The following is a 25,415-nucleotide window of genomic DNA, read 5'->3' on the forward strand; positions in this document are numbered from 1 at the left end:
ACACCAAGCTAATTTTTTAAAAATATATATTTTTTAGAAAAAAGTCTCATTGTGTTGCCCAGGCTGGTCTCAATCTCCTGGCCTCAAGTGATCATTCTGCCTCTGCTTTCCAAAGTACTGGGATTACAAGTGTGAGCCATTGCACCCAGCCTCCACTTTCTTTCTTGGTGAATAATTTGACCCTTATTTTTTCACTTGGCTATTCTAAGTAAAGGTTTGCCAATTTTGTTGCTCTTTGCAAAGATCCAATTTTTGGTTTTATTTATTTTATTGCTTTTCTATTTTCTATTTCATTTGTCTCCATTCTAATCTTTATTATTTCCTGTTTTCTACTGGTGTTGGGTTTAGTTTGCTCTTATTTTTCTAGTTCCTTAAGGTGTAAAGTTAGGTTATTGATTCAAGATCGTTCTTCAACTTATGTGTTTACAGCTATAAATTTTGCTCTTAGCACTGCTTCTGCTGCATCCTATACATTTGGGCATGTTGTGTTTTCATTTTTATTCATTCAAGATACTTTTTGATGTCCCTTGTGATTTCTTCTTTAACCCACTGGTTGTATAAGAGTGTGCTGTTTAATTTCTATGTGCTTGTGAATTTTCTAGTTTTCCTTCTGTTCTTGATTTTTAACTTTATTCCACTGTGTCCAGAAAACATACTTTGTGTAATTTCAATCATCTTAAATTTGAGACTTAGGACCAAATATATGCTCTATACTGGCGAATATTCCATGTGCTCTTTAGAAGAATGCTTCTTCTGCTCCTGTCGGGTGGAACGTTCTGTTCATGTCTAGTGTGTGCGATTGGTTAATCGTGCTTTTCAAGTCCCCTGTTTCCTTGATGGTCTTCTGTAGTTTTTCTGTTACTGAAAGTGGGTATTGAAGTCGCCAACTATTATTACTCACAATGTAACCATATTTAACCCTTTACTTTTAAAATTCTTTTTGGAAACTGGAAGGATCTGTAACCACCACCCACTCCCACATCAGACCGTATGCATATGCCAACTGTCTGCTGCTCAGCAGCTGTGATGGTTGTTCCAGTTCTTTATTAGACAAAGAACAGTTTTCTGTTTTTTTTTTGTTGTTGTTTGTTTGTTTGTTTAGCATTTCCTTTAAGGAAGGTGGCTCAGGTTACTGAGCCAGCCAGGCCCTGCGGGACAGGCTGCGATTAGGGTCACTTGCTCTTCTTCAGCAACTCAGAAATATTCTCCTTGACCATTGGATCCAATGTTGAAAAATCCCAGTCGGCCAACTGCATTAGTCGATCATGGGCCTCCCAAAAGAGGCCAGAGCTGATATTCAGCTCCACCCGCATATGCCACTCAGCTAGCTTGGAGCTGTTGAGGAAGACATTATAGTTGGCTGCCATGGGCTGTGGATAGACAAAGACGAACATGTGGTCAGCCTGGGGACCAGCCCCACCTGGGTCCTCTCCCACAGCCTCAGGCCCACACCCCCAACATCTACCTATGCAAAGAATTAGGCTGCTGACCCCCAAGGCCTGAGCAAAGGGTCACAGATTATGTAATAGATGTAGGTGGGGATGGAGGATCCAGAATCCCTCAGAGTCCTTAGTCACTGGTCTTCTTGCTCCCAGCCTTCTGAACCATGCTGAGAGGGCTCCTGGCCCAGGCACCTCCCACTTCTCTAGCCTGTGACCTCACATGAATCCTGCCTTCTTCCAGGGAAACCCCTTATCTCAGGTGTGTATATGTGGATGAGGGAGAGAACTCAGGTTTTTCTCTCCATGTTCAACCTCCCACTGTCATCAAGCTCAGGGGCTAGGATGGGAGACCTGGCGGGTAGTCTACCGTGCAGTTTGGCTGGCTCCCTAAGAGTCTACCCTGTAGTTTGGTTTGCACCCAAGATCTTTGGGATGCCCAAGAAGGAGTGGGTGTGGGTGAAATGTAAGGGGTGGGGACGAAGCATATGGCTGAACCCTTGGGGCAGGCCAGAATGATTTTTCCTGGTGCTGATCTGCCCTGCAAACAGACCAAAGAGACTAATTTTCATATCAGCCAGAGATCTCTGGGATAAGGAAAAGAACACTGCATTTTCTGGTCAATACTCCAGGATCCCACGTTCCTCCTCCCGGGCATATCTCTAGCTGATATGCAAATTAGTCTCTTTGGTCAGTGCGCAGTGCCCTAGCTGGTGTGCAGGATGGCCAGTTTAGACCCTGGCCAGTGTCTTGAGAAGCAGAACTGGTCCCCCTCCCCTGCATGTAGAGGCCACATAAATGCCCCACACTCAGGTGTTGCTCCAAATGCACAGTGGATGCCCCTCAGACCCAGCCAGGAGAGCTGTCCTCCAGAGCTGTCTGTCCGGAGCTCTGGGAAAGAGGCAGGGCCAGAAGGACACCCAGGAAGCCAGTGAACATTTCCTGGAGAGTCCAGCAAGAGGAGGAGGTATCTGGGATGCTGGGGGATTGAGCAGGAAATGCAGTGTTCTTCTCTATCCCAGGCTCACCCTCCAGCTCCTCCCACACCGAAGAATCTTTGTCAAGTGTGAAGAACTGTGGTCCTTCCTGATTCATAATATTCTGTGCTTCCTGTTGCCCCCAGATTGAGTCCAGGCCCCCAGACCTGGCTCCCGCAGCCCCCACGACAGCCCCGCCTGCCTTTCCCGCCTCACCAGCCTATCCTCAAGTGATGGCCCCACTGGTCACACAGGAGTCCTACCTCTGCCCAGGGTCTAACCCTCCTCCAACCCACCCCACACCTGCATCATCTCCACCACGGCCACCAAGTCAGCCAGTGAGATGTGGTCCCCAGTGATGAACAGCTTATGCTGCAGAAAATACTCCTCAAAGAGCTGCAGGCTGTTCTTCACCTCTTCCACTGCATGCTCCATCTTCTCAGCTGAAACTTCCTCCCCTGTTATCAGCAACTGGCCAGGGTTGGGAAGAGGAGGGAAGAGGAGGCTGCACTCCAGGGCCACCTGCCCTGCCAGGTCTCTGTACTCTAGTCTGCTGGGTAGATATAGAACAGTTCCCAGGATATAAAGCAGTTTCACCTCTTTTAGCAGTTTCACCTCTTTTAGCAGTTCTGATTGGTGGATGTTGCTGGGAACCATGTGTTCACAAGGATTTGGGGAGCTCAGCAGGCATAAATCCTGTGATTGATTAGTGATGCCTGTCACAGGCATAGAATTTGAAGTAGGGACACATGTACTGGTTATTTGTCATCTTCCAATTTTCTATAGGCCTTTACTCTGTTTTGTTTTGTTTTTTGAGATGGATTGTCACTCTGTTATCCAGGCTGGAGTGTAGTGGCACAATCTTGGCTCACTGCCAACTCCACCTCCTGGGTTCAAGCAATTCTCCTGCCTCAGCCTCCTGAGTAGCTGGGATTACAGGTGCCCATCACCACGCCCAGCTAATAATTTTGTATTTTTTGTAGAGCCGGTGTTTCACAATGTTGGCCAGGTATGTCTTGAACTCCTGACCTCAAGTGATCCTCCCGCCTCGGCCTCCCAAAGTACTGGGATTACAGTTGTGAGGCACTGTACCTGGTCTTCTATAGGCCTTTTGATGCTGAGATTCTCTAGTTCAGAATGAAATGCCTCGAATGCTGTCCTGGGTGAGTCACATCAGCCCCTCCTGTATGCCCTTCCCCTCGCCCTAATAAGACTCTTTCATGCCCATTGTTTCAGTGCACACTCCTGACAGCTCTGTAAGGCAGGCAGGAGAAGGAGCTGAGGAAATGAGGCCCAGAGAGGGAGGGAGACTTACTTGAGTTCACCAGCAGTCAGCAGGGCCAGAACTGGCCTCCAGCCTTCCTGACTCCCTTGTGCCCGTGTCCCCAAGCCCCAGAAGTGACCCTGCTCACCTTGAGCCAGACTATCTTCTTCATGGGCAGCTGAAAGGCTGTGTGTTGCCAAGCCATGAACTCCTCCACATGGGCACGTGTGTGCAAGTCTGGCGGGTACCAGTGTAATGGTGCGCTGTACTTGTGACACAGGTAGTAGAGGATGGCCACGCTGCAGAAGGGGCTGGTAAGGGGCCCTTGCCTTCCTGAGTGCCGCTACATCAACCACGCCGGCATTCCTTGACTTGTAGACTTGTTTTAAAATGTACCCGGGATTTTGGCTTTATTCAGGTATGGCGAGGCCACAGATCAGAGCTGACAGCCATTTAAAAGACAGTTTGTTACTCATAGTTCCCAAGATGACGGGGGGACATGCCACACCATGCAGGGCCATGGGGAAGCACCAGGGTCAGTCAGGAGGCAGAATGAGTGAGGGCAAAAGGTGGACAAAAGGCTTTACTGTGTTTTTTGCAAGAAGGCAAGACAGGGTAAACAGACTTAGGACTGGCTAGTTTGAATAATTGTGATGGGCTCTGGGTTCTAGGAGTGGTCCCTTGTTAGCTGGTACCTGTCCCTGGAGTGATTTGGGGCAGGAACCTGCTGGAAGGTGGCTGGTAAAGTTATGTTGGAGATACGAATCGGTTGATTGGCACATCAAAGGCACACCATAAGCAAATCATTTATTCTCTGTAGGAATTAGCTGGCCCAGGGAGGGGCAGTCTCTCTTGGATCAGTAAGGCCTCAAGATGTCAAAGCAATCTGGGCATGGTGGCTGAGGCCTCTAATTCCAGCACTTTGGAAGGCTGAGGAGGGAGGATCACTTGAGCCCAGAAGTTGGAGGCCAGCCTGGGCAGCACAGTGAGACTGTCTCTACAAAAAGTTTAAAAATTAGCACGGTGTAGTAGTAGTTCCAGCTACTCTGGGGGCTGAGGTGGGAGGATCACTTGAGCCCAGGAGACCGGGGATGCAGTGACCCGTGATCGCACCACTGCACTCCAGCCTGCACTCAGCAAAGTGAGATTCTGTCTCAAAACAACAACAGCAACAACAACAACAAAAGAAGTTAATAGCTTAGCTTCTGCTGTATTCCAAAATTGTTGCACCCTGGACACACTGACAGCCTCAAAAGGAGGAGTTTGTGTGATCATTGGTGGATAAGGCTGTTCCGTGTAAATCCATTGGCACAAATAGTGCCTAAGCTGCACCTGTTAGAGAACAAGCTAAACACTCTCCATCAAACAAAAGAGGTGCATTCATTCTGCTGTACTGACCTTGTCCCAGCAATGGGATGTGGGTTTAACAGGATATGGGGAAATGTGCTCACACCTGTTCCTTTCAGCTTATTCATTCCTATTCTTATCTATGTTCTTCTCCCCATTTGTAGATCTCTCGTTATTAATCTGGCTCTTATCTCCATAGCCACCAACTCAGCTTTTAATACGTGAAACTTCTAGGAAAGTCTGCAGCAGGGGAAATGAAGGAATTAAAGACATGTCACCCCAAATATACTGCTTTGGAGTATTAATTATTTTGAGTTGAAGGCACTTGAGAAATAGCACACGCCGGAAAGACTCTCTGACCTGCCCTTTTCTATCTAAGAATAGGCCACACAATTTCCCATAAGAAAGCACCCTCCCTTTACTAGGAAGAGAAGAACATTGTCATCACAAGTGACTATGAATCAAGGTTCCAATGGATCTGTATAAACACACGACTAAAATAATCCTTATCTTCTAATTTTGCCCCCCATGTATGTCGTAGTTCCTTCTCCACAATTTCTTGCCTATAATCCAAACCCCTTTGTCTTGTCTTTTTTTTTTTTTTTTCTGAGGCAGAGTCTTGCTCTGTCACCCAGGCTGGAGTGCAGTGGCGCGATCCCCGCTCACTGCAAGCTCTGCCTCCTGGGTTCATGCCATTCTCCTGCCTCAGCCTCCCGAGTAGCTGGGACTACAGGTGCCCGCAACCGCGCCTGGCTAATTTTTTTGTATTTTTAGTAGAGACGGGGTTTCACCGAGTTAGCCAGCATGGTCTTGATCTCCTGACCTCGTGATCTGCCCGCCTTGGCCTCCCAAATTGCTGGGATTACAGGCTTGAGCCACCGCGCCCGGCCTTGTCTTAAAAAAAAAAAAAAGTATTGTTTTTCTATTTAAAAGATAGAAACTTTTTCTACTTTAGTCACTTTTTAGGCCTTCATTCTCTTGTGAAAGTACCCATGTACACTGAAAATTTAGCAAAACTTGAATGATTTTCTTCTGTTAATCTGTCTTATTTCAGTTTTATTCTTAGGCCCAGACCTCCAGAGACCCTAAGAATGTAGAGGAGAATTTTTTCCTCCCCGGTAATAGCATGGCATACAGCATAGATCCCCGCTTGTTTAGGTGAACTTTAATCGCTTTCTAAAACTTTCTATGACATTCTTCATAAAGGTCATGCAGGCCAGGCGAGGTAGCTCATGCCTGCAGTCCCAGCTACTTGGGAGGCTGAGGTGGGAGGATCACTTGAGCCCAGGAGGTCGAGGCTGCAGTGATTTCACCATGTTGACCAGGCTGGTCTTGAACTCCTGGCCTCAAGTGATCCACTTGCCTTGGCCTCCTGAAGTGCTGAGATTACAGGCCTGAGCCACCACGCCTGGTCTGCCATTACTTTTAATTAAAATTTTTATTATGGTTGATTGATTTCCTAGATTCATTCATACATTTTGTTTTGTTTTGTTTTTTGAGACAGGGTCTCGCTCTGTCACCAAGAGTCAGTGGTGCAGTTACAGCTCACTGCAGCCTTGACCTTCTGGGCTTGAGTGATCCTCCTGCCTCAGCCTCCTGAGTAGCTGGGACTACAGGCATGTACCACCACACCCATCTAATTTTTAATTTTTGTTGCTGTTGTTGTTGTAGAGCTGGTGTCTTGCCATGTTGCCCAGTGCTGGCCTCAAGTGAGTCTCCCATCTCAGTCTCCCAAGGTGCTAGGATTACAGGTGTGGATCACTGCGCCCAGACTGCTTTGCCATCCTGAGGACTTGCTGATCCAAGAGAGACTGCCCCTACCTGGGCCATAAATTCCTAAACTATTAACTTCTAACTGGAGTGCTACCACTTTTTTTTTTTTTTTTTTTTTGAGATGGAGTCTCACTCTGTCACCCAGTCTGGAGTGCAGTGGCATGATCTTGGCTCACTGCAACCTCTGCCTTTCGGGTTCAAGCGATTCTTCTGCCTCAGCCTCCTGAGTAGCTGGGACTACAGGGATTTGCCACCATGCCCAGCTAATTTCTGTATTTTTAGTAGAGATGGGGTTTCGCCATGTTGGCCAGGCTGGTCTCGAACTCCTGACCTCAGGTGATCTACCCGCCTCGGCCTCTCAAAGTGCTGGGATTACAGGCATGGGCCACTACGCCTGGCCTGCTTAGTATATTTTCTTTTTCTTTTTCTTTTTTTTTTTTGAGATGGGAGTCTCGCTCTGTCGCCCAGGCTGGAGTGCAGTGGTGCGATCTCGGCTCGCTGCAAGCTCCGCTTCCCAGGTTCATACCATTCTCCTGCCTCAGCCTCTCGAATAGCTGGGACTATAAGCGCCCACCACCACACCCGGCTAATTTTTTGTATTTTTAGTAGAGATGGGGTTTCACCGTGTTAGCCAGGATGGTCTTGATCTCCTGACCTCAGGTGATCCACCTGCCTCGGCCTCCCAAAGTGCTGGGATTACAGGCGTGAGCCACCACGCCTAGCCTGCTTAGTATATTTTCAAAGTAAAAAATCAACATATTGGCAAGAGTGGAACCCTAGGTCAAGGCTACAGAATCTAAGCCAGCTTTAAGAACTTAGGAAAATATTGAGGGAGACTCACAATGTCTCTGAGATGTGTGAGTCCATGTTAACTGTCTCCCTCTCAGTGTAGTTGTATAACCATACCAGATCAATCTGGTTCAACTTTTATGTAACAAAGTTGTGAGCTGCATACCTGGTTCATCTGGACACAGTCAGGTTAAGTGACCTTCAACCTGAGGATCCACAGCAACTGAAAAAAAACTCACAACTTTGTTACATAAATGTTGAGCCACAATAGGCACCATGGCTCGCACCTATAATCCCAGCACTTTGGGAGGCCGAGGTGGGAGCACTGCTTGAGCCCAGGAGTTCAAGACCAGCCTGGGCAACATGGCAAAACCCTATTTCTACAAAAAAATTTTAAAAATTAGCTAGTCATGGTGACACACACATGTAGTCCCAGCTACTTGGGAGGTTAAGGTGGGATGATCACTTCAGCCTGGAAAGTCAAAGCTGCAGTGAGCTGTGATCACACCATTGTACTCCAGTCTGGTTGACAGAGCAAGACTCCATCACACACACACACACACACACACACACACACACACACAGAAAAGCTGAGCCAGATTGGGTTGGATGCAGTTACAAATCCCCCCTGAAATACCCCACCCCTCATTCTTGAGCGGTTAGGGATGAAGGTCATTCTTCTCTGTCTACTTCATGCTGACAGGAAGCAGTGAGGCTACTAAAGTTAAAGGAGTGAAACTCTCAGGTTCCTGAGTTCAAATAAGTTTTTGGGTCACCTGAAGTTGCTCAAAGGAGCTGGTATTCCTGCTGTTACACAAAATGAGGACACAAAGTTTACTATCAATTTAAAATACAGGGACTGAAAAGTAACAGAACAGAGGCCACTAGGGTCCACAGCAGAGGAAGAAAAGAGGTGAAGTGAGGTATAGCAGACTTCACTGCATTCCAAGGTAGCTTGTTGGTTGAGCTACCCCTCTGGTTGAAGGAATGCAGCTGTTCTGCTTGTTTAAATATTTCCTTCCTTTTTATTCTTTCTTTCTTTCTTTTTTTTTTTTTTGAGACGAGTCTCTCTCTGTTGCCCAGGCTGGAGTGCAGTGGCGCGATCTCGGCTCACTGCAAGCTCCGCCTCCTGGGTTCACGCCATTCTTCTGCCTCAGCCTCCCCAGTAGCTGGGACCACAGGCGCCCGCCACCACACCCAGCTCATTTTTTGTATTTTTAGTAGAGACAGAGTTTCACTGTGTTAGCCAGGATGGTCTCGATCTCCTGACCTCGTGATCCACCCGCCTCAGCCTCCTAAAGTGCTGGGCTTACAGGCTTGAGCCACTGTGCCTGGCCCCTTTCTTTTTTTTTTTTTTTGAGACAGAGTCTCTCTCTGTCACCCAGGCTAGAGTAGAGCGGCACGATCTTGGCTCACTGCAACCTCTGTCTCTTGGGTTCAAGTGGTCTCCTGTCTCAGCCTCCTGAGTAGCTGGGACTACAGGCATGCACCACCACACCCAGCTAATTTTTTTGTATTTTTAGTAGAGACCAGGTTTCACTATGTTGGCCAGGCTGGTCTTGAACTCCTGACCTCAAGTGATCCACCCACCTTGGCCTCCCAAAGTGTTGAATATTTCTTTTACATTAGCCTCTATTTCCTCTGGAGGCATTTACCCAAGTGCAACAGGAGGTATTGGTGCCACACACAACCCTCCTGTTCTGCTAGTAAATAGTCTAAGGCCAATCGCTTTTCCGACACTACATTGGCTAGTGAATTTAGAGAAATATGTATATTTTGGAGAGCCTCTCCAGTTTTAGCTGCCAGAGCCTTGGGTATTTAGATTAAATTTCTTAGGGTGACTTCGTAACAGGCAACCCCCGCCCCCGGCAAGAAAGGGCAGCCAACCCCACAGCAAGTCCGGCAGCTTCCATGGTTTGTCCAATAGCCCCCCTCTTTTTTTTTTTTTTTTTTTGGTCTCTTATGATGGCTGGTTGCATTATGGGCTGTTACCCTGATAGGCCCCAGAAAGCCCACAGTATACTGTCCTAGGCATATTACATTGCCTAAACAAGGGTGAGCCACTGCAAATACTCTTTTGTAGCATGTTTGTTTCTTTTCTCTTTTTCCTGAGCAATTTAAATAAACTCGGCCTATTCTCCTAGTGACATTGTCCTTAGCAGGTGAGGTCCACACAACCCTGTGATATTAATGACTCCTCTCAAAGGATAAGCAACAGGTCACCCCATCCAAGTGTGGGGATACCTATGGCACATCCAACATTCGAACAGATTGTTCCCACCAGCTATGATACAGGAGACCTTGACTATTATATTGGCCTCCCAGAGACCACTGGCCAAGGCAACTAAAAGGGCCAAAAAGCAGGCCTGGGTGCGGTGGCTCACGCCTGTAATCCTAGCACTTTGGGAAGCTGAGGTGGGTGGATCAAAAGGTCAGGAGTTCGAGACCAGCCTGGCCAGCACGGTGAAACCCCGTCTCTACTAAAAATTAAAAAATTAGCTGGGCATGGTGGCGCATGTCTGTAGTCCCAGCTACTTGGGAGACTGGGGAAGGAGAATCACTTGAACCCGGGAGGCAGAGGTTGTGGTTAGCCGAGATTGCGCCACTGCACTCCAGCCTGGGCGACAAGAGCGAGACTCAATCTCAAAAAAAAAAAAAAAAAAAGGCCAAAAAGCATAAGGGCCATTTTAAGGTGTTTTATGAAGGGATTTGCCACCACCTAAGCATCTCCACAGTGTAAAAGGGCAACAGCATGAGGGTTCCTGCAGGGATAAGGAAGATGCCTACTATGGCAAGAGAATGGCAAGGGGCACACTTGACTTATCTGAGCCTTTTCTTCTAAAAACCAATTTGAGATCTGAGATGGGTTCACAAATGTATGCTGGGGAGGCATCTTCTGGGGGCTCCTGGGCTTTCACTCTTTTTTTTTTTCTTTTTTTTGAGACAGAGCCTCGCTATGTCACTCAGGCTGGAGTGCAGGGGTTCAATCATAGCTCACTGCAGCCTCGAACGCCTAAGCTCATGGGATCTTCCCGCCTCAGCCTCCGTGCACCACCAATTAGCCATGCCTGGCTAATTCTTTTACTTTTTGTAGAGACAAGGTCTCACCATGTTGCCCAGGCTGGTCTTAAATTCCTGGCCTCAAGTGATCCTCCCCCGTCTGCCTCCCAAAGTGCTGGGATTACAGGCGTGAGCCACCATGCCTGGCCTCTTCACTCTTGAGTGATGGATCCAAGGGGTTACTTCTTGGAGTTTAAGAGAAGAATGAGTGGTTAAAAGTGTTAGGTAGGGCCCCATCCATACCGGGCTGAGCTGGTCCTGGGGGTACTCCGCCTTCCAGGTCCTGAGGTATACCCAGTCTCCTGGGTTGTACAGATGAAGTTTTACCCCAGAGGAGACCAGGAGGCTGGGGTTGCTGAGGTGGTTGAGAATAGCAACAAATGACTCCAGATGAATAACATAATATGCTTCATCACCCTTTCTATCTCCCCATCTGGGCAAGAGAAGGGGCTGGCCACGCCTGGATAAGGCCTTACATATAACATTTCTTTTTTTGTTTTTTTTTTTTTTGAGACTGGGTCTGTTGTCCACAGGCTGGAGTGCAGTGGCGTCATCACAGCTCACTGCAGCCTTGACCTCCCTGGGTTCAAGCAGTGTTCCTCCTTCAGCCTCTCAAGTAGCTGAGATTACAGGTGCGCACCACCACGCCTGGTTTTTATTATTATTTTTTAAATAGGGAGGAAGTCTCACTATGTTGCTCAGGCTGGTCTCGAACTCCTGGGCTTAAGTGATCCTCTTCACGGGTGGGCCTCTCAAAGTGCTGGGAATACAGGTGTGAGTCACCACGCCCGGCCCCATATAATCTTATCTTCCCTCCCCTCCCCTCCCCTTCCCTCCCCTATCCCTTCCCTTTCCTTTCTTTCTTTTTTCTTTTTTTGAGACAGAGTCTTGTTCTGTTGCCCAGGCTGGTCTCAAACTCCTGGGCTTAAGTGATCCTCTTTACCTGTGGGCCTCTCAAAGTGCTGGGAATACAGGTGTGAGTCACCACGCCCGGCCCCATATAATATTTCTTTCTTTCTTTTTTTTATTTTCTTGAGATGGAGTCTTGTTCTGTTGCCCAGGCTGGTCTTGATCTCCTGGGCTTAAGTGATCCTCTTCACCAGTGGGCCTCTCAAAGTGCTGGGAATACAGGTGTGAGTCACCATACCTGGCCCCATATAATATTTCTTTCTCTCTCTCTCTCTTTTTTTTTTTTTTTTTTGTGAGACAGAGTCTTGCTCTGTCGTCCAGGCTGGAGTGCAGTGGCCTGATCTCGGCTCACTGCAACCCCTGCCTCCCAGGTTCAAGCGATTCTCATGCCTTAGCCTGCTGAGTAGCTGGGATTACAGGCACATGCTGCCACACCCGGCTAATTTTTTGTATTTTTAGTAGAGATGGTGTTTCACCATGTTGGCCAGGCTGGTCTCGAACTCCTGACCTCAAGTGATCCACCTGCCTCAGTCTCCCAAAGTGCTGGGATTATAGGCATGAGCCACTGTGCCCAGCCCCATATAACCTTTCAAAGGAGTTAAGTCCCATTCTTTCTCTGAGTGCTACCCATACTTGGACCAAGGCTATGGGTAACAGCTTTAACCAATTATCTTGGGCCTCCTGGCATAACTTGACTAGGATATCTTTGAGAGTTCTATGGGACCTTTCAGTCTTTCCCAAGGAGTTTGGTCTCCAGGCTACATGCCACTTCCACCGTATGACCAAGGCCTGGGAAGTTTTTACCACTATGTTAGAAATGAATGCGGGTCCATTAGCACTCTGGACTGACTTAGGGAGACTGAATCGAGGGATAAATTCCTTTAGTAAAGACTTCATGGCTTCTGCCTTTTCAGTCCAGCATGGAAAAGCCTCTATCCAACCAGCAAAGGCATCAAAAAAGCACCAGGAGATATTTAAATCCTCTAGAAGACATAGGCGTAAGAGTGGAGTCAATTTGCTAGTCCTCCCCTCACATGATTCCCTTGAATTGTACCACCTTGGCTAAGGGAGAAATGGGAGGTCTGGTTTGAGCAGTTTCTCTGACAATAGACACATTGGTCAGCCACTTTACCTATCATTTTCTTTGCTTATTATCCTGAGGAGCTAGGCATGCAGAGCCTCCTTGCCATAGTTTGAGAAATCATGGGCAGGCTTTATAATAGCCCAACTCCGATTTCTGGGCACCCAAATCCTGCCTCTTATTTAGGGCCCATCCCTCTGAGAAGGAACTCTGATGATCTCCCTCTCGCACGGCTTCCTGTAATTCCCCAGGGGAGTGTCTTGGTTTATTAGTTTATATTCATAAAGAGGTACTGAAGGAAGCAGGGACTTTGCCTCTCTGTGTGTGCCAGGTTGCTCCCCTTCATTAGTTCAAAGTCCCCCATTAGATGACCCCCGCAATCTGTCTAGTCATTTCCACTGTGCAGTAGTGCTAATATTTATGTTTCATATTTGATTATTTGTTATTGGCATTCAGAAGTTCCCTTTCTTACCCGATTGCACCATGGGCATGGATCACAGTGAACACATATCTCAAGTCTGTATAAACAGTCAAGGCCTTGTCCTTTCTTCGTGCCAGGGCTCTGGTTAAGGCTATTATCTCAGTCTTTGGGGCTGAAGTTTGGGCAGGGAGGCTTTTGGCCTCTATGGTTTTCCATAGGGAGAGAACCACATATCCTGCCCTTCTTCCGCCTCTTTCCATGAAGCTATGGCCATCTACAAACCCTATGTCTTCCTTTCCTTTTTCAACCACATCTCTGCTACAGAGGACCTTGAAGATCATTTCTACTAAATGCAAGGGGTTAATAGTAGGAAATGAGACTTGTGTTTTTCCCGGGCATGTCCTCAAACTTTGGCTAAATTAACCTTTATTGATTGAGACACCTGTCTCAGTCATTTTTTGGTTAACACAATACAGATAAAGTAGGATCCCTATCTCATATCACACATAAACATTAATACAGATGGACCAAAGACCTAAATATGGGGGATGGATCAGTAGAAAATACAGGAGAATATCTCTATTCCCTGGGACAAAGGCTGAGTTTTTAAGCAAAACACAAAATGCTCAAAGCATAGAGGAAAAGATTGATAGTCGCCTGTGTTACAATTTTAGATTTGTGCTTCAAAAAGGCACCCTAGGAATTAGGGGTGGAAAGGAAGCAAGCCACAGAGTAGGAGTAAATATTTGCAATTAATGCGCTGAACTAGTAAAAGACTGGTATCCATAAAATTATAAAGAACTACCAATCAATAAAAACCACAACCCAATAGAAAAAATGGGCATAAAATATAAACAGGCAATTCTCAGAACATAAAAACAGAGTAGTCAATAATTACATAAAGAGAAGTTCAAACTTACTCAAAGTAGGGAAATGAAAATCAAAGTTATAATGAATATTACATTCCACACCCATCAGGTTGGCACGCTCAAACTGTATGTTTAAGATGCTATATTTAATGTTATTACAATCAAACTATGTTCAAGTTTTTTAATATGCTATTACAATCATTATAATAGCAAAAAACTGGCAACACTCCAAACGCCCATTACCAGAGGATGGAACAGGATATAGAGTGGATACTAGCGAATTAGGCCCATACATCTGCGTGAGAGCATCTCAAAGAATGGAGGGGCGAAACGCCGGAAGGGCACACAAACCGAGCTCCGCCCCGGGGAACCCTGCTCCCACACGGAGCATGCTGGAGGCTGATAGGTTGGTTTGACCACGCCAGTTCCTCCTTCGCCTGCCCCCTTGGAGCCCCGCCCCCGCGCGGAGCATGCTGGGGACATACGGACTCACTTTCCTCGCCAACCCCGCCCTCCGGGGCTGCCGGCAACCGCCAACGGGCAGCGAGCCACGGGCGCGTGCTGCTCCGTTAGGAGGTGATGACCATCTGCCAGTGTGCCCAGGGCCTCTGAGGGCGCTGGATGGCTCCGTTGTGTCCGATGGTCTCGGGAACTGCAGGGAAGGGGCGGGAAAACTACACCGGACCCCATGGGGAGCGCAGAGGCGGAAAGGGAAGGGCCTAGGGACCTCAGATTGTTTTGAATCAAGGGCAGAAAGATCGGGGGTCGGAGGGAGGGAAGGAAATACTTCCGTGCCTTCAGAGGGAGTCTAGAGTCCCAGGCCGTGTGGGGTGGAAGGAACTGTGCAGCGTCCCAGAGGGAAGGAAGAAGGGAAGAGGAGTGGACTCAGAAAACGTGGAGGGGAAAGAAGGGAGATGGGAGAAATGGAGGGCAGAAGAGGCAACGTTCCCCAGCCCTATAAACCATAATGAGCCCATATGAGAAAGCAGAAAGGTGGGTGGGAAGTGGGAGGCTAGAAAGGAAAAGAAACAAAAGCTGTCTTGGTCTGAGTCAGGAGCCCAGCTGTTGTGACAGGAAGGGACCTCAGAGATGGCTTTCACAGGTGGCTGTGACTGCAGCTCTTTCTGGTGCCTCAAGCTCCCTCTTAACCCCTGGGAGACTTTTACCTTCGGGAGAGATTTCCCTTCGGCTTAAGGAAGGGAAAGAGGGACAGAGGGACAGTGACAAGGGATGGCAGGAGAAGGTGAGCGAGAGGACACATGAGTGTTAGGTTTTTGAAAAAAGACGAGGGTTAAAGACAGAGAGTTGACCACTCTACAACACAGGTTTATTAACATAACCTAGAGAGGTGGGGACCAACTTAATGCCAAAGCCCCACTAGCACTTACAGGCTGGAATCATTATAGGCCTGGATGAGGGGTCTGGAATGGTAGGACTTACTGCCCAAGAGGATGTTAATAAAAATATTTCTTAAACCTTTGTCCCAACAAGATGTGATAAAGAAGTCAGATAGTTGGGGAGGATGTTACTTACAGCCCAAACCCCTGCAGAATGTTTCACTGTGACCAGGGTCTATGAAATAGCAGGAAGATTTACAAAATAATACAGCTTGGACTAAAAATGAGGGCCCAGCCTGGGGAGAGCTAGGCACTGATTTTTAGAGAAGTCTATGTCTTTGGCTATGCCGGAAGCACGTAATCTTATTTCAAGGGCTTCTAGATGTGGTGGACTAAGTCTAAGACTACGGGATCCAGAGAAGACCCCATCCTTAGTAACCCTTGTCAACAAGGAGACTTCTCATGGAATCTGCTCTTTGGGTTTGACCCTCTGTCTTGATGTTCATGCCTCATTCATCCTTGTTAGATTTTGAAGGAAAGGTGAGGGTTAAAGAGTTGGCAGCTTAACAGTAACATAGGTTTATTGCCAGTACAAACCTGTGGAGGGGGGTCCAGGTTAGTTTCAGAGCACGAGTCCTGCTTACAGACTGGGACATTTACTATAAGAAAGGAAAACAGCACGAAGGGTGGCTGGGCAGTCAACAAGGACAGGTTTATTTTAGAAAACAAACGTGAGGGGGGCTTCTGGCCGAGTTAGATCAGACTAACTTCTGTTACAGACAGGATATTTAAGGGTTTGGGAAGGGGGTTCCAAATGTTTCTGTGTGAGGGAAAGTTTATTGCGGGGTTGGAATGTCTCTGGTCGGAGGGGAGGCTGTCTCAGGGTTGGCATGTTTCTGGTCAGAGAAGGGTTTATCTTAGGGTTGGAATGTTTCTGGTTATGCTGACATTAGCCATTAGGCTGATGTTTTGGGGCTGGATTTAGGCGGCTTTTAATTAAGGGGGAACTTAGAATGGTGGTATTTGTTCAAGATGGCAGTGCTCCTGCTTTGTCAGTTATGGGTCTGGAGGGGGGGAGAAGGGGCAGTATGGGTTGCTGCCCAGCAGGATGTTGAAGATGTTCCTTGGGCCCTTCATCCAGCAGGATGTGATAGAGATGTTCCTGTAGTTAGGTGGTTAGGCAGTATTTTTTTATGACCTGAACCCTCATGGAATGTTTTACTCCGACCAGGGTCTGTGAAATGTTGGGAAACGTCTGCGGCCATACTATAAGGCTCTTGTGTTGGTTTGAACCCCGAGAGCTTGCCAACAAACAACACAAGGCAGTGTGGAGCAACATGCTGTTTTAATGAGTACCTGGGTGCAGACGGGCTGAGGCCTAAAATGGCATCAGCCCCAAGTGAGGACGGGGCAGGGGTTTTATAGTCTTCTGTAAACAGGAAGTGTCCCAGTCTGACGTAACTGCTACATGGTACCCAGATGGCCTCTCTCTCGATCTTCAGGGGTGTGTGTCTCCTGCCAGCGCTCATCCTGCTTCTGCTACCTTGCTGACACACGCTGCTAGCACAAGTGGTCTTGTGCCCTGGGACTGGGCCTGAGAAGGGAGGAGTTATTCATCCCCCCAAACTTTCAGGCCCCGGGGAGAATCTTTCACACACCACCCTGAACACGCCCAATCTCGTCTGATCTCAGAAGCTAAGCAGAGTCTGGCCTGGTTAGTACTTGGATGGGAAATGATCACAGGGAGGCTTACAAAATGGTGTAGGATATCTTGGGGTTTAAGCCCATTCCCTCAGGGAAGACCTTGTTGGTTTTCTCCCTACAGAACCTGCTATGACATTAAGTGAACAGCTCCTGGGGGTGCATCGCAATAGGGAAGTTATTGAGCTCCCAATGTTTTTGTGAAGCTGCTTTGTCAACTGTGAAATAATTATTGCCCTGCCCACTCCTGGGGTTGTTAGAGACCCAGTGAGATACTAAAAACGTGTTTAAAGCATGTAGGGTCTGCAAATGCAATAAAATGTTGTCAGAAAGCCCAACTCACGTGGCTTTGGGGGCCACTGGTGAGAGAAGAGACTGGAGGCAGCCTGTTGTGGCCAGAGCCTCCTGCTATTGTCAATTTCTCCTCACTGTCCCCTTTACCAGGAAGGCTGTGTCAGTTTGATAAGCTGCCAGTCTGTTTGCCCTCATTCTCCCTGGCCCTGCCCTGAGTCCAGGGACCTGGATTTGAAACCTGCATCACTTACTAGCTGAGTGATCTTGGGCAAGACATTTCAGCCCTTTCCTGCTTAAATAGAGCTAAGATGGCCTATGAATGAAACTATATAAACCAAGGCATTTCTGTCTCCAGTAGGAGGCAGCTGCTCTGAGGGAGAAGCCCTGGCCAGGAATCTGTTACAGTTATTTTGTCACCAACTGGAATGGCCTTGGGACAAAGCACAGCAGCTGTCTTGAGTTCATCAATAGCCTTGACCTCATCCCTCGTGTTATGCTGTGTCATCTTCAACATCTGTCACTTCCATCAGCCTTAGCATTGGCCTTGGCCTCAGTTTCCTCATGTGTGACTTGAGGATGATGATTCCTATAGGAATCAATAAGCTTGGGATAAAGAAGCTATTGGGTCACATTATACTTTAAATGCATTAAGTGGGATCTGCAGTTCCTAGAGATTAGCAGATTGCATGGCGTGAGAACAGAGCCATGGAGAATGTTTGAGGTCCCATTAATAGCTGATAAGAGGCTGATCAGTAAACACTGGGAGGGGAGGACTGAGTCTTGGGTGAAGAGTTGGAGGGTGGAGGATTGAGTCTTGGGTGAAGAGATGGAGGGTGGAAGATTGAGTCTTGGGTGACGAGTTGGAGGGTGGAGGATTGAGTCTTGGGTGAAGAGTTGGAGGGTGGAGGATTGAGTGTTGGGTGAAGAGTTGGGGAGAATTGAGTCTTGGATGAAGAGTTGGAGGGTGGAGGATTGAGTCTTGGGTGAAGAGTTGAAGGGTGGAGGATTGAGTCTTGGGTGAAGAGTTGGGGAGAATTGAGTCTTGGGTGAAGAGTTGGGGAGAATTGAGTCTTGGATGAAGAGTTGGAGGGTGGAGGATTGAGTCTTGGGTGAAGAGTTGGGGAGAATTGAGTCTTGGATGAAGAGTTGGAGGGTGGAGGATTGAGTCTTGGGTGAAGAGTTGGGGAGAATTGAGTCTTGGATGAAGAGTTGGAGGGTGGAGGATTGAGTCTTGGGTGAAGAGTTGATTGGAAAACAAAGCTGAACAGAAAACCAGGGCATCATCAACACTGATGAGTAATTTTTTTCCTCTATAAAATGATTATTTAGATTAAGAAAGGGAATGACAAATTTTGAAAAGTCGACAAACACCACAAACTCCAGGAAAAAAAGAATCCTGACATTTTTGCTAAGTGACAGACACACCTTCTCCTTTAAAATACTCTGTCCCCCCCATATTTCTTGGCTGCAGACTCTTTGATCACATTTTTGTGTGACAGTGATTTTGTAATATTTTCTATGGAGAGAACAGAAAGATAATTCCATCTCTCCTTTGGCAGTAGGCATGTCCCTGTGAGGTAGGAGATGAGCAGGACTTTTCCAAGCACCTGTCAAAACCCTGCTGATCAAAACAGAACGTAACAATAACAAAGAATGGCCAAAATCAGCTCGGAATAGGAATTAAAATGCATTTGCATAAGATACTCCCACCAGGGCCATGACAGTTTACAAATGATCCCACGGCAATAACCCAGGAATTACCTTATATGGTTCCAGGAACTTCTTGTTCCTAGTTTATGAATAACCTGCCTCTTATTTAGCATATAATTAGCAGTGGGTATAAATATAGCTAGCCAGCAATCCTGGAGTGCTACTCTACCTGTGGGATAGCCCTGCTCTGTCTGTGGAGCAGCCATTTTGCTGTACAATGTTGCTTTAATAAACTTACTTTGCTTTCAGTTTTGTCTGTTAGCTCGCTCTTGAATTCTTTCCTGAGCAAAGCCAAAAACCCTTCCGGGCTGAGTCCCAATATGAGGATTCGCCTGCATCAGCCAGAAGCAATTTATGCACAAAGATAACTATAGCAATTTTTAGTAGATACAGAAGTGACTTCAAAGCCCAGAAATCTAGCCCACTAAACTCATACAAAATGATCCCCAATTTTACCTTCTCCCTTAGCCATATCCAAAATAGCCACAGCCATTCCAACAGGACAGGTGTGACAGAGGGAGAATGTGAACTGAAAAGAGACACTGGGCCTCAACCAACTTGTAAAAATGTCTTCTACATATTTTCCAAAAGCACATGACAGAAGCATTGATAGGGCTCCTCCCAAGGCAAAGAGGGCCCCTGAGGGTTAAGCTTAATGTTGTCTGTGAAGCCACCTCTGCTCTGAATAATTGCAGCTGCACCAGTTGCAGCTCGCTCTTCTCCCAACATGTCCCACCTCACCCTCTCAACAATACAGTGGGGAGGTTCGGAGATTTGTACCCACTGCCTAAAAGAACCCTCCTCTGGGTGGGATGAGATTCTCTGGCCCTTAGCAGGGCTCTAGCCTGCCCTGTCCTCTCCTGCACACGCACGAGCAGTAAAAGCTGAACTTTGAACCACAGGTGCACTTCTTGAAAGAGGGCAGAGTGGGAGGTAGAAAAAACACGTTGGATCCTATACATACCTTTGGGAACCCCGAGTGAACTCTCGGGGTTCCATGTCTGGTCACCTTTACACTGCCTTCTAAGACTGTTGGGAGGAGCTATTGAACACTCTTGCATGAGACGTCCACAAGCATAAAAATCATGGCAGCAGGGGAGGGGAAATGAGAGAGAAAAAGAGTAGAAGAATTTGAATAAAAGACTGTAGCTTGGAAGGGAAGGCAGTGGGGAGGGGCACCCAGATCTGGCCATCCTCACTGTCCCCCTGTTGCTGTGCCGGAGGCTGGCCGTGCTAGGAAAACCTCATACCTTACCTCAGTATCCCCTTTAAAACAGGGCTGCTCATTCCTACCTCACAGGGTGGTCCTCATGAGGATAACATGAGATAACGTCTGGGGAAATTGCTTGGGAAAGTGTAAAAGGCAACTCACACAGAAACCCCTCGTGACCCGTGTGGCCAAAGTGGGGACGTGGACTCAGAGGCCCTGGAGCCAGGCCTGGGCCCTGCCTTGCCTGTCTGGGGAAATGGACCTGGCCTTTACTCAATACTGACCCTGCCTTAGGAGGAAGAGCCCTGCCCAAGCCAACCTCCCGCGCTCTGACCAAAGCAGGTGCCATCAGACAGAGTCCTGGCTTGGGAGTCAGAGGGACTGAGCTCAACAAGTGGGTACCCTAGAACCTGTGCCTGGATAACTGAGTTGCTGATGCAGCCAGGCTCCCGCTGCTGGGGTAGCCCAGCCTACCCCTCCGGGGGCCTTCAGGGAAGAGAACCAGCTAAGGCTGGGGGGACCAGGAGAAGGGTCCCCCAAGGTTAGAAAGTGCATGCAGGAGGATGCTCAGCAGGGGCTGCAACAGGGGGGCTTTGGGAGCCCACCAGGCAGGGATCAGCAAGGGATTTGACTCAGCAAGGGACTGCAAAGCCAAAGTCTCACTTCAGTCTCTAGGCCCGGGGATCAGGCTCACCAACTCCCTGCAGAGGCCTCAGCAGCAGGGGACCGCAGGCGCACAGCGTGGACAGTGGGTGATACCTGTTGTAAGCTCTCCTCTTCCCTCTCCCGCTCCCCATGGCCTCCACTGTCAGAACATATTCTGCCTCTTGCAATATGGACAGAGTGGGTCCTTAAAAAAAATTACCTAAAATGATAGTTCAGGGTTCATTTCCAGAAGAGAAAATAGGTGTAAGGGGTTCTGGGACAGGCCTGCGGAAATCGGGAGTGATACCGAGGCTGACTGTAGCGTTGGGGATAAAAAGGAGGGAGGAATCCCAGAGTGGGGTGGGGACCACATAGGACACCACTTCCTTAGGGCCCAGACGGAGGCAGGAGGTCTGACATCAGCAGTCAGTTGGGAGTTCCTAGGGGTCTGGGGTGGTGGAGAGAGACCTTCACAAGTTGGGCAGGCTGCTCTGCTTCACCCCAGATTAGAGGGCACCACTGGACACCCACATGGCAAAGTGGCCAAATCCCAAGGGAAGACCCAAGGAGCCGAGTTGAAACTGCCCCCTACTCCTGAACTCAGGGGTCAGCGATATTGCTGCTACTTGCTAAGCCCAGTTGCCCCTGTGTTATCCATTCCCCCTTGGAGACCTAGGGGCAGCATAGATTCCCCCCACCTAGGACTTTGAATGGGTCATCATTCAATGCTATTTAATTCCAAGGGTAGCTTGGACCCCAGACTACACATTCTTTTACTACTCTTCCTACTTTCCCATCCTAAATTGGGTCCAACCTCAAAGTTCAAATTTGAGTCAGAGGTTCTGCAAATATATAAAATGCCAGATATCCAGATAAAAAGTCAACCTAGAAATGTCTTTCATAAATTTCCTAGGGTCAAATTCAAGTCAAAAAATTAAGTTCCCTTGTCCTTTTAGGTTAAAGTCCAAAGGGAAAAAAAAGTCTTAAGGTCAAAGGATTCAAGTTCAAAGCATTCAAAGAGAGCTCAGGGATCCGTCAGAGCCCAGTGGTGTTAACCTCCTCCCCAAGGCTCTGTGCTCACCCAGTGAGCAAAGTGGCCCAGTAGGCACGGGAGGGCTGGGTGTCCTGGAAAGTGAGATCCTTCTCTCCACCTCTCAGCATTTTCACTAGCCTTCCATGTGCTCCAGTTTTAAAAGACCCAGAGTTACTAGGAATGAGCAGATGGTGATAGCCTCAGCCTCCTGCTCGCCAACCACAGGGAAGTCCTTAGAACAGCATGCACACCATAAGCTGCCTCCAGGATCCCGGACCCAGCCCCATGTAGCCCTCTCTTCCTGCTACCTCAGTACTCCAGCAGGAATGCCCTGGCAGCTGATGGAAAGAGAGTAGACAGGGAAGACGAACCCTAGACCCCACAGCATAGCTAACCAGGTGGAGGGTTAGCATTAGTCCTGGCAACCACACTGGGGTGGAGCAGGAAGCAACTTCTGCTGTCCTCCTCCCTGAGCGTATCTGTACAAGCAGTCATCACCTACCTGGGTCTTATTTATAATACCTTCTTCCTTTTCATATGTGTGAAATCTCATCATTTCCATTTCCCTCTGTGTACCCATTGCATGGATGTATTCAGTCCTAAGAGATCCTGCCCCAGTCAGTGCAGCGCAGCCCAGCAGGTTGCTGAGCTGAGCACCAGGGAGCAGCGGCTGTGTCCCACTGGCTCTCAGGACATTAGCTGTCCTCCACTGGGGATGTTCCCAGCCCTGAGCAGCACTGTTTCTGCAGCACAGTTGTCAGCAGTTGGGGACAGATGTCCACAGCTGTGCTTCCTCATGCGACTGCTGGCTTGCATCCCCAGCATGGCTCAGCTGGGGCCCTGGCAGTTGTGCTGGCTGCTGGCAGTCTTCACACAGAGGGCTGGTCATTTGTGTTCAGCCCCAGTGCCTTCCCTCCTTTTACTTTCTCTTTGCTTTCCGGCCCATATATTTACTTTTTCTGACATGTTCCTCTAGATTTTGTCTCTTGGGGGTCTCCCCTGGCAACAGAAAGCAAAACCAAGCAATCCCAGGTTTGCCACAAGAATTGCTGTTGAAACAGTCCCATGGCTGCACCCAAGAGATGGCGGCCATGGCCATCGGCCTCTCTGCCATCAGCCCCTCTCTCCTGACTGGCTGTGCTCTCCTCAGGGAGGACTCCACTGAGCCCTCCTTGACACCTAATCCCTACATTTAAAAAATGCATTCCCTTAGGTCCTGAGCAACCCCAGACACCCACCCACAGTAACTGTGCTGTCCCCAGGTATACCTAAAATATTTTCAATGTTTGATGCTGATCTTCTGTCCTTTAATTTGCCCAAATTCCCTACAGCCTCTGAGGGCTGCCCTGGCTCATGGAATGACTTCTGGTTCTTACGGAGTCGCTGTCTGCAGCATTGAATGCCCCCGCCGCTCAAGAGTGTTCTGGGTCACCTGGTTCCCTGGTGGTGACCTTGTCTGTTCCCAACATCTGCCCTCCCCTCACATCAGGGAGCTTCCCTGTCCCCTAAGTTGGTCTGGCCCACTCCAGGGTCCCATGATCCCTCATCTCTGCCCAGCCTGCCTCCTGACACCACTGCTCCCATTCTAAGGGTAAGACTGTGGTGTGTTTTTCAAACCATTCCAGTTCCTTCTGGATCTCCCAAGTAAACCCAATTCCCTGGGACAGACGGTTCTTAGCACAAGCCATTTGTATGGCCCTTGCTAGCTTTGGTTGTGTATTGATTTCATTGTTTCTCTATCTCAACCCAAGAAAAGAGCATATTCTCTGAAGGGCCCTGATTCCTTTTAATGCTGTTGTCCGTTAACAAACTCTTGCCTTTCTGTGGGCAAAGCCACGACTTTAGTCTCCCAATTCCTGGGTCAAAATGTATGTAATAGCCAGGCACGGTGGCTCATACCTGTGATCCCTGTAATATTCTGGGATGCCAAGGTGGGAAGATCACTTAAGGCCAGCCTGGGGAACCTAGTGAGATCCTGTCTCTACAAAAATAAAAATATAATTAGCTGGGCATGGTGGCACAAAACTGTAGTCTCAGCCACTCAAGAAGCTGAGGCGGGAAGATGGCTTAAGCCCAGGAGTTCAAGGTTACTGTGAGCTTGATTGCACCACTGCATTGTAGCATGGGCAACAGAGTGAGACCCTGTCTCTAAAAAGAAAAAACAAATAAAAACAAAATGTATGTAAGGCACAAATCAAGAACCAAGCTGAGCCGCACAAGGGGACTAACTCAGCAGACCTAGGGATGTGTTTTGTGGGTTCAGGAGGGACCCTCCCCAGTCCCTGTTCTGGCAGGAGGCTTTGGGGACAGCTCATCTGGCACAACTCCACTGTGGGTGGTACAAGACTCATACCAGGGTGCACCGGCCCCTTGCTGCCTTCACAGTTGGAAGTGGTGATCTCAGACCTGGCTGAGAACACAGTAAAGGCAGCAAGCCTGGGCCTGCCCTCCTCCATTCATGCCTCAGAGGTTGGGACCCTTCTGTAGCCTCCTGTGCACTGTCTCTGTTTGGATTAATAGGAGGCCCGTGCAGGAGTCAGAGAACATGGCTCTGAGCTGTGACCATCCCCAAAGCACTGCCCTGAGTTGCCAAAGGTCATATCCCCACATGGACCTTACTTTATACCAGCAAGGTGGAACCTCCAGCCTGGGCCACTAGTTAAAAGCCAACCCTAAGACCGTAAGGATCAGCTCGTGGCTCCAAAGCTCTGAGGGGAACTGCCAAGGCCAGACGCCAGCATGGTCCCCGTGAAGCCCCCATGCACACACCAGGCATCCCCAAAGCCTCAGACTTTATGTGGTTACTTGAGGACTCAAAGCTCAAAGCCTCTGCTGGATTTAAGGGGGCTTAAATAGAACACGCCTTTCTTCCCATTCCAATCCTGGGGCCTCCATCACAGTTGTGAGGGTCATAGCACATGCCAGAAGGCAGGGAGCACACAGCAAAGCAGGGCCCAGAAAGGCTGAGCTAGACAGGGGGCGCTAAGGAGGTGCTTGTTTAGGGACATAAGCGCCTCATGCGGAAACAAGGAGGTGAGGAAGAAAGGTACCCACTCCTAGCAGAAACACTGTGGTGGGAAGCTCAGGGAGGCTGGGGGTGGGCTGGGGAAGAGGCCAACAAAGTGGGAACAGCCCTCCGTATGGGCCAGTGTCTGGCAAGGTCTTAGAGGGGTGGGGCAGTTGGGCAGTCTTCTGCATGGCACGGTACCCAACGGTCCGCCTGGTGGTGGTGCTCTTCACTTCCTCTTCACTCCCTTCTGTGCATGTTAACTTTTGTATCAGGGAGTATGAGATACGGAAAAATGCATAACGTTTAATAAATATACATAGGCACTTGTAAGAACAGGGAGAAAAATACTGCAGCACCCCATCACCTCCCAAATGCCCCTGGCCAGTGAGACCGCTGTCCTGACTGTGATAGAAATCATTTCTTGGCTTTCATCACAATTTTCCCACCTACACATGGTCCTCTGAACAGTACAGTTTGGGTCTCCTTGTTTTCAAACTTTATGTAAATGGAACTGCATTATATATATATATCTTGTGGCTTTTGCTC

General features: G+C 48.4%; 1 protein-coding gene across 1 annotated transcript; it reads right to left on the reverse strand.

The window, feature by feature from the left end:
• Positions 1–1,172: 1,172 nt before the first annotated feature.
• On the reverse strand, positions 1,173–19,970 carry LOC134761188 (glutathione S-transferase theta-4-like). Its single transcript, XM_063722941.1, has 5 exons — positions 19,936–19,970; positions 14,423–14,581; positions 3,829–3,979; positions 2,720–2,887; positions 1,173–1,370 (listed from the first exon to the last, which is right to left on the reverse strand). Exons 1-5 carry the CDS (start codon positions 19,968–19,970, stop codon positions 1,173–1,175), a joined length of 711 nt encoding a protein of 236 aa, XP_063579011.1.
• Positions 19,971–25,415: the final 5,445 nt, after the last annotated feature.

The sequence above is a fragment of the Pongo abelii genome, chromosome 23, assembly GCF_028885655.2.
Source record: "Pongo abelii isolate AG06213 chromosome 23, NHGRI_mPonAbe1-v2.0_pri, whole genome shotgun sequence".
Classification (NCBI taxonomy): Eukaryota; Metazoa; Chordata; class Mammalia; order Primates; family Hominidae; genus Pongo; species Pongo abelii.

Excerpts from the sequence above, each read along its gene's own strand:
- LOC134761188 (XM_063722941.1), bottom strand. The coding sequence starts at position 19,970 with ATGGAACCCCGAGAGTTCACTCGGGGTTCCCAAAG. Across the intron at positions 3,980-14,422 it reads GGGCGGGGTTGGCGAGGAAA|CGTGGCCATCCTCTACTACC; the intron begins GTGAGTCCGTAT and ends CCCCTTCTGCAG. Across the intron at positions 2,888-3,828 it reads AGAAGATAGTCTGGCTCAAG|TTGCTGATAACAGGGGAGGA; the intron begins GTGAGCAGGGTC and ends AACCCTGGCCAG.